The sequence below is a fragment of the Primulina eburnea genome, chromosome 18, assembly GCF_022965805.1.
Source record: "Primulina eburnea isolate SZY01 chromosome 18, ASM2296580v1, whole genome shotgun sequence".
NCBI lineage: Eukaryota > Viridiplantae > Streptophyta > Magnoliopsida > Lamiales > Gesneriaceae > Primulina > Primulina eburnea.
In genome coordinates this window covers 24,343,008-24,352,807 of record NC_133118.1, presented here as the reverse complement: position 1 = coordinate 24,352,807, position 9,800 = coordinate 24,343,008, and the positions used below count along the sequence as shown (strand labels likewise).

Genomic DNA, 9,800 nt, shown 5'->3' with positions numbered 1-9,800 from the left:
ATACGAACAAATCTGTTAATTGATTATTCTAAATAAAATCGAGACTATTTTAATTACAAGCATTAATATAAATTTAGAATTACATTTCTCGTGGGATCGACAATTGTACTCAAAATTACATTTTACTATAACTTGACGTCGTGCACTTGCGAGCAATCAAGAAAACACGCAACACCTAGGCGCTAATATATTCGAACGTATGGCGCCGCGGCGCTTGATTCCTGGCACCTAAGAGCTTCCTCTTCCCATTCCTTAGGGCCGCGGCTATGTTTTCGTGGAGCTGCGGCTCTGAATTTTTCGGATTTTTGTCCAATTAAGCTCCTTTCATTGCCCAGCTAAACTTTTTACCTGCAAAAGAGAACACATATCAATGTCTAATCGTCACATGCATAATCAAAAACAAAGAAAACGTAAAAACAATAATCCTACTGAAAATAAAATAAAATAAAATAAAATGAAAGCAATAAAGAGATACTGGTTGGGTTGCCTCCCAACAAGCGCTTGGTTTATCGTCGTCAGCCCGACTGTCCCTAGACTGCTCAAGGTGGGTCATGTGATATCCTGGATGCCTCGAGTTCTACTCTTTGACCATCAACCTTCATGGTCAATTTTTCTTATCTCAAATCAATGACGGCTCCAGCAGTAGCCAAGAATGGTCGTCCTAAAATGGTACGAACATTTTGACTGTCCCCCATATCAAGTATCACAAAATCTGCTGGGAGCTTCAATTTATCAATCTTAAGTTCAATATCTTCTACGATGCCCAATGGTGTCCTGATCGATTTATCTGCCATTTGTAAACTTAGTCCTGTGGGCTTCATCTTGCTCAATCCAAGTTTCTCGTAGAGAGAACTTGGCATTATGTTTACGCTCGCTCCTGAGTCACATATAGCTCTTTCCACTAAATGACCCCCTATTTCACATGGTACAATAAATTCACCGGGATCTAGCAACTTCTGAGGAAAATTCCTTTGTGTTCCTTCGGTAAATTCACTTTCCACGTGATATGCAAACTCATTATTAGTGTTTAGGTTCTTGAGATCTTCAAGACCTTTTTTCTTTTGAAATTCAGCTTGTAATTGTAAAAATCTCTGGGGGCAGGGAAGTAAGGAGATATCAATGCATTGATTTAGATCGTACCTCTCAGATTTCTTACCTCGAGCCCTTTTGGTTGGAGTTGGATTTTCATCCCGACCAGGCATGAGTTCAACATCCTTCTCTTCTCTGGCTACCACACCAATCTCTTCATGATGTATAAAAATGGCATTCACTTTTCTTAGATTTGGGTCTGCAGTCTTTTGAACTGCGCCTGACGGTTGAGACGTTAGTTGCTTCGTTATCTGCCCCACTTGCGATTCAAGGATTTTCAAGGTCACACCAATAATCGCCATGTGTGTCTCAAGTTTGTCCAGTCTAGACTCAGTTCTAGACATCCTTTTACAAGATTCAACGATAAATATTCCAACTAAATCTTCAAATGATGGCTTCCCTTCCCCATTTGATGTATTGAACCCCGGTGGAGGATTCAACACATTCTTATTGTTTTCATAAGAAAAATTTTCATGATTTCTCAATCCAGGGTGACATGTATTAGGGAGAGGGTTACCTCGATATCCTCCATAGCCTCCAAAGTTCTTGTTGTTGATGTATTGGACTTCTTCAAGAAAATGCGATTCTTCAACAACAACCGGTGGTCCCTCGGTGTTTGATGTACCCACTTTATTCATAGTCGCTATCTGTGTAGTCAATGCTGATACTTGCACAGTGAGTGATGTGATAGGGTCCACAACTTACACTCCGGCAGTCCTCTGTACTCCTGACCTCTCAGACGGTCATTGGTAGCTGTTAATAGTCATCTGCTCAAGCAAGTCGTAGGCTTGAGCAGGAGATTTGGCATATATCGTGCCACCTGCTACTGCATCCACTGTTGTCCGTGTATGACCATTAAACCCGCTATAGAAAAGCTCAATCTGGACCCAGTCTTCAAAACCATGATTAGGGCACCTCCACAACAACTCTTTGTACCTTTCCCACGCCTCATAAAGCTGCTCAAAGTCAGTTTGCCTGAAAGTGCTGATCTCAATCTTCAATTGTGCAGAATTTTCAGGGGGAAAATATTTAGAAAGAAATTTCATCGCCAACTCTTGCCATGTAGTGATACTTCCCAAAGGAAGTGATTGGAGCCATCCTCTCGCCTGGTCCCTGAGAGAAAATGGAAACAAGCGCAATCTAATAATATCATCAGAAACATTATTAATTTTTACCGTATCCGTGATCTCCAGGAATGTCCTTAAATGAACATGAGGATCAGAAGTGGCAATACCAGAGTTATCACTGTTGAACCATATTTATCACTGCGGGCTTCAACTCGAAATTTTTTGCGTTTATGGTCCCTCTTGCAATACCAGAGTAATGATTGTTGATCACTGGTCTGAAGTGGTCTCTGATAGGTATGGCGTCTGGCGGGTTATATCTCGCGTCATCTTTGTTTTCAGCCATTGTTTAGATTTCTTCCCTTCTCGCTTTTCTTAGTCTCCTCGCAGTTCTTTCGATCTCCGGATCAAAGATAAGCAAATCAGGGCTGTGCGATCTTAGCATGCACTGCAAAACAGAAAAGATTCTAACGTAACAAAATAAATAAAAAAATAAAATCTAAATTAAAGTCAAGACTACTTATTAACGATATTAATATGCAATTAAACAGTTTACTCCCCGGCAACGGCGCCAAAAACTTGTTGCGTGTTTTCACTACCGCAAGTGTATAGTGTCAAGTTTTAGTACTGGTTAGAGTACAGATATCGATCCCACAAGGAGTAATTATTTAAAATTTTATATTAATTACCATAACTGACATAGCTCAACTTTATTTAGACAAATCAAATAGTTGATTTATAATAAACTCAAATAAAATAACAAATCCGGTAATTCTAACACACAGTAGAAAATTCACTGAGTAGAGCAATCTAGAGATATGATTTCGTCGCGTCTCCCCTATGCTAAATTAACATTGACTAACATTTAAATTAAATCACCAAATTAATTAACCAAGAACTCACAATATTTTCTATTCCCTCTGTCGAGTGATGAATAGAACTGTATTACCTATTACCGATTTTAATATGTCTATTCAAAATCATGTAACACGTAATAAATGCAACCAACGTTCTCTTATGGATTCGCAAAAGTTATGCGTCTTTTGCACGGTATAAACATCTGACGATGCGATTTCCCCTTTCCTAATTTCGATCACCTCTCTCGAGTGTTAGATTTCAATTATTAGAACAGTCGAATTATGGACAGTAATCCAAAAGCATTAAAGACAAGAAATCAAAAATAAACACGATGAATTAAATCAATGAAAATTCAAACGTCAATGCATAGGTTCGACCACGACTACGTCAATCTCTAGAAAATAAAATTACTTCATACTCGAATGTAAATCACTACAAAACCTGTTTGTAATAATTAAAAACGTAAAAGTAAGAAACCGAATTAGAAACGTGTTGGTCAAAGATGGAAGTGTGTCTCCGTGTCCGAATTCAACGTCTTCTATCTCTGTTCTTCGCGCTCCGTCGTCGGCTCTCGCTTTTTTCTCCCCTTCTCAATTCATATGTCGACTGCGTGTAAAATATTTCCCCACCCCATTTCTGAACCCTTGTCTTTCTTTTTATTCTCCCGTCCGTGCCGTAAGTCGAATCCCATTTAGTCTTGTTTCGCCGCCATTAGCGCCGCGACGCTGAGTAAGTGGCGCCTAGGCGCCCGTCGTTCGTGAGTATTAGCGCCGCGGCTCTTGTCCTTAGCGCTTAGGCGCTTGTTCTTCGGCAGTGAGGCGCCGCGGCGCTGCTAGACGCTTGTCTCTCGGTACGCTGGCGCCGCGGCGCTGATCTTGTAGCGCTGCGGCGCTTCTCTTTCGCATATTTTGGCGCTGCAGCGCTTGTTTTGGCGCTGCGGCTCTGAATCTTTGGCTGTTTTACGCCCAAAAACGTCTCTGATTGCTCTAAACCATCTCATATTTGTATATCTCCTGCACTACACAAAAACAACAAAAACCAAGCATAAATCTGCTCGAAACCAGCATAGATCAAATGGATTAACATATAAATTAAGTGCAATTCTTGCACTTATCATAATGTATGTTTAGTATGATATTTTTCACTGGTGTGTGCCATATATATGTACTTGTTATTTCTGGTATAGGTGTGTTGAGTCTTTAGACTCACTAGACGTGTGTGATGCAGGTGAGCATGACATCGAGGGGACTGGAGGTGCCGAACTCTGAGTAAACAGGCCTGGTGGGGGGACACAACCCGAGGACCACATGTTTTCTGGACATTTATGATTTCACGATGTTTAGAGGATAGGAGTATTTTGTACGCTGTTTATTTCACTGTTGCATGTTAGGATTTTTACTCGCTTATATTCCGTGATATTTTATTGGTAATTACTTAATATTAATTTTAAATGATATTTTCAGTAGGACTGCATGCATGCAAATTATTCAAATGTATATTTTCAAAATGTGAGCTTTATAAAAAAAAAAATATTTATGCATTTTTAAATTAGTAAACATTTCAGTTGGTATCAGAGCAAAGGTCCTGTATAGAGTTGTGCCACCGCCAGCTTCTGTCGCTCAATCTTCAAACCTCAATTCTGTAAGCTTTTATGATTTAAATGTTTTAAATGATTTACTATTATCGCTTGCATGTTAACATGATTTACGCTTTGATTTACTGTATATGTTTAACTACTTTTATGATTTAAGGATTTATTATTTTTAAAACTAGATTAATTGCATGATGGCTTATGTTTATAAATTAGACTGTATTTAGATCATGTTTCCCAGACGCGACCCCAATGTAGACAGACATGATGATATTCCTGTAGGTGGCAGAGGCCTTTCACCCCACCACCACCTTTGGATGCAGCCACCCGAGTTCTGGAGGGCTTGGCGAGGCTTTTGGAGCAGGCCCAGCAGGCACCCCGCTAGCAGACTGATGTTTTTGAGCAGTTCCGTCAGCTCAACCCGAAGGAGTTTGGGGGTACCACCGATCCATTCGTGGCATGGGGATGGATTAGGTCACTGGATTTGCACTTTGAGTACCTGCAGATGAGAGATGGCGACCGAGCCAGGTGCGCCATTAATATGCTGAAAGATGATGCGTCCCTATGGTGGGAGGTAGATGCACATGCAGTGGATGTGGCTACTCTCACTTGGGCCAGATTCAGGGAGATGTTTTTCGGGACTTATTTTCCCGCTGACGTTAGGGGCCTCCCGACGAAGGAGTTCATGAGTCTCCGTCGGGGGGACTTGTCTGTGGCAGAGTTTATCCGCAAGTTTGACCGGGGCTGTCACTTCATGCCCCTTATTGCCAGGGATGCCGATCAGAAGCTGCGGCACTTTATTGATGGATTGAGACTCACCCTTCGCCGGCATGTCATGCTGATGAGGCTGGCAGGTTATGACGAGGCCACCGCCTGCGCTTTTTAGGCGGAACATGCTTTGCGGGATATAGACTTTGAGGTGGAGAGGAAATGACATCTGACACAGTCCAGTTCCCATCCTTAGAAGAAATAGTTCTCAGGACCACCGAGACAGCAGGGGCAGCAGAAGCCCCATGGTCAGTTTAGGAGGCCCTAGAAGCAGAGACCTCCTCAGGCGCCAGGAGCACGTAAGCCAGATGACAGGCAGCCATGCCCGTAGTGCAGCAAGTTCCATGTCGGCAAGTGCTTATGAAGGACCTACATATGCTTCGTTTGTGGACATGAGGGCCACAAAGTAGCGGATTTCCCAAAGAACATGGGCCTGACTACTGGCCGAGCATATGTGACGCATGTCGAGGACGAGGCAGAGCCAGACTCAACGTTGATTATTGGTAATCCTTGCGTTTAAGATTTTACTTTATCGCATGATTGCATGGATTTTATCAATGGATGAGAAATAAATGTATGGGATTGGTAACTTAGAACAAATTAGGATGCATGTTCTACCTGGTTGGGATTAAGAATTTAATTGTTTAATGAAGAATGTTAGGGCTTAATTGTAATAGCCGATAAATTGAGGACTTGATGGCTAAACCTCAAGATTTTTGGGTGCAATTTTCGAACGTTAAAAGGGCTAATTTGCAATTTTTGATCTTCTGAGGATTAATTTTTAATTTTTGGAAACGATGTTTGGGTTGATGCAGTGATTTTTTGAGGATTTTGGGTTAATTGCCAATAATAAATTACTTAAGTTCAACACTACTAGATTTGATGGCATGTTTTGTCGCAGATAGGATATATACTGCAGGTGTAGCCACGCATGCTCTGCTAGGCTCAGGGGCTACGCATTCGTTTAAATCCGAGTCTTTCGTCAAGCGACTAGGAACCATGCCAGTTGATAAGTGCAGGATTTGCACTTAATTTACATTTAAATCCATTTTGAATTATGCTTGTTTCGAACAGAATTATGCGTTTTTGTTTTGTTTATGTTGTCATTTCGGGAATGGAGAAAATAGCGAACACGAAGCCAAGTGGACCAAGAAGCGCACGATCACGAGTACATCACCGGACAGATGTGTGCGCGCGGCCGCGCCATTTCACGCACAGGCGCGCGTAGACCCATAATGGAGCATGACCAGAGAGGCGCGCGCCACCGCGCAGGATCTCGCGCTCCCGCGCGTGCATGGAAGCAAGAGATCGACAGAAGCTTTCGCGCGGCCGCGCGAGATATCGCGCACCCGCGCGCACACAAGCAGCAGGAAACCCGAGAGGAACGCGCGGTCGCGCCAACTCTCACGCACCCGCGCGCACACACGCATGGGCCAAACACAGTAGAACGTGTGCCACAGCGCGAGATCACACGCAACCGCGCGCGCACAAGCACAGCCAGACACAGCAACTCGCGTGCCACCGCACACGCGCCGCAGCCAGAATAGGTATAAAAGCGCGATCGCTAGGTCAGAAAAGGAAATCAGCAGCCGTCACTGGAGAAACATAGAAGATTCAGCCGTTCAGGGAAAAAAGGACACGAGGGAACAAGAACAAGACGAAGAACGACGGATCTGGGGACAGAGACGACGCTTCCGATTTGTTATCTGATTCCTTCTTCTTTATTTTCTACTGTTTCGATGTCTAAATATTCAAACATGCGTTGCGTTTATTTAGAATTCGTGATGAACTAAACTTCCATTCTAGAGAATGACGTAACTCTGTTGGTACGATGATTTGACACCGTTGTTTATTTGATTGAAATCCGCTTTCGTTTAATTGTGTTCTCTGTGTTTACTGTACTGCAATTTACTGACCATAAATTGTTGTTGTTTGATTAATCTTATAACTCGGGAGAGGGACTAGGATTATAGATCATTAGAGACACATCGTTAAATATTTATAGCGTTCGGAAGGCGTATAACTTTAGCGAGGCTTAGTAAGAACATTGTTTGCATTGATCTATGAAACGTAGATTCTAATTAGGAATAATTGAATCGAAGTTGATAGATATACTTTATTCGTCACTTGGGAAAGGGGGAATAAAATAATCTAAGTGTTCTTGGCCATTAATTGATTTGAATTCAGGAATATAAATTAAACTGTGAATAATTATCGTGGAAACTTTGTGAAATCATTTCTCTAGATATTTTCTCTCATTATTATCTCTCAATTCGGTGACTTAATTAATTCATTGTTTTCAGTTAATTCTTTCAAACAAACCAACCGTTTATTCAATCTCTCTAAATAAAGTTGAGACTATTTTAATTACAAGAATTGATATACAATTTTACGCACACTCCTCGTGGGATCGATATCTGTACTCTAACCAGTACTAAAACTTGACACCGTACACTTGCGGTAGGAAAACGCGCAACAAGTTTTTGGCGCCGTTGCCGGGGAGTGTCAAATTTGAATTTATATCAGTATTGTTACCAATTAGTCTAGATTTTAATTTAGAGCTTTTATTTTTCTTTTATCTTATATTGATTATGCGTTTTATTTCTCTTCCTGTTTGACAGTGTATGCTAAGATCGCAAAACTCAGACTTGCTTATTTTTGATCCGGAGATCGAAAGAACTGCGAGAAGATTAAGAAAAGCAAGAAGAGAAGAGATTCAAGCAATGGCTGAGAACAGAGAAAATGACAGACGCGACCAACCAGAGACGATTCCTATAAGAGATCACTTCAGACCAGTGATCAGCAATCATTACTCTGGGATTGCAAGAGGGACAATCAACGCCAATAATTTCGAATTGAAGCCCGCTCTAATCAATATGGTTCAGCAAAACCAGTTTACTGGAACAGCCACATCTGATCCTCATGTTCACCTGAGAACTTTCTTGTAGATAACGGACACGGTAAAGATTAATAATGTTTCTGATGATATTATTAGACTGCGTTTGTTTCCGTTTTCTCTCAGGGATCAAGCACGAGGATGGCTACAATCGCTTCCCTTGGGAAGCATCACGACATGGCATGAGCTAGCCACGAAATTCTTAGCGAAATACTTTCCCCCTGCAAAATCTGCCCAGTTCAAGATTGAGATCAGCACGTTTAGGCTGACTGAATTCGAGCAATTGTATGAAGCATGGGAAAGATACAAGGAGCTGTTGAGAAAATGCCCAAATCATGGATTCGAAGACTGGGTGCAGATTGAGTTATTCTACAACGGTCTAAATGGGCAAACAAGAGGAACAGTGGATGCTGCAGCTGGTGGTACGATCTTTGCCAAATCTCCTGAGCAAGCTTATGACTTGCTCGAACAGATGACGATAAATAGCTACCAGTGGCCGTCGGAAAGGGCAGGAGTAAAAAGGACAGCTGGAGTTTATGCAGTGGATCCTATTACGTCACTCACTGCTCAAGTATCTGCATTGACCTCTCAAATAGCAGCGATGAACAAAGTGAGTACATCTGAAATCGAGGGTCCATCGATGGTTGCTGAAGAACTATCCACCCCTGAAGAAGCACAGTATATCAACAACAGAAATCAGGGTGGATATGGAGGATATAGAGGTAACCCTCCCCCTAACACTTATCATCCAAGATTAAGAAATCACGAAAACTTTTCTTATGCAAACAATAAAAATGTGTTGAATCCTCCACCGGGGTTCAATACATCAAAGGGGGAGGGAAAGCCTTCATTTGAAGATTTGGTAGGTACATTCGTTGCTGAGTCTGGAAAAAGGATGGCGAGAACTGAATCTCGTCTTGACAATATGGAGACTCACATGGGAAACATGGGTGCCACAATGAAATCTTTGGAAACGCAAATCGGACAGTTGGCCAATGCTCTAAAAGATCAGAACAAGGGGCAATTTCCCAGTAACACAGAGGTGAACCCAAAAGAGCAGTGCAAGGCAGTCACTTTGAGGAGTGGGAAGGACTTAGAGGTACAGAGTCCCAAAGAGAGAGTGGACAGTGAGAAGACAGTTGAAGAAAGTGAAGTGGAGGGATCCACGGCTGAAATCAAAGTTGAACCACCTCCAGTGTATAAGCCGACTCTACCCTGTCCTCAGAGATTCAAGAAGAAGAATTTAGATGATCAGTTTGCAAAGTTCTTGGAAATTTTCAAGAAGATACACATCAACATACCATTTGCTGATGCTTTGGAGCAAATGCCGAATTATGCAAAGTTTATTAAAGATGTGATGTCTAAAAAGAGGAAGCTGCAAGAGTTTGAGACAGTGAAGCTTACTGAGGAGTGCAGTACCATCCTACAAAAGAAATTACCACAAAAATTGAAATATCCAGGGAGTTTTACTATTCTTTGTTTTATTGGTGGTTCTCATTGTAGTAAAGCTTTATGTGATTTAGGAGCAAGTATT

The 9,800-nt window shown here is 41.8% G+C and overlaps 1 protein-coding gene across 1 annotated transcript; it reads right to left on the bottom strand.

Moving 5' to 3' along the window:
- Nucleotides 1-614: 614 nt before the first annotated feature.
- On the bottom strand, nt 615-1,391 carry LOC140819185 (uncharacterized). The gene has a single exon (XM_073179193.1). It carries the CDS (start codon nt 1,389-1,391, stop codon nt 615-617), a length of 777 nt encoding a protein of 258 aa, XP_073035294.1.
- Between the last annotated feature and the right edge of the window lie 8,409 nt (nt 1,392-9,800).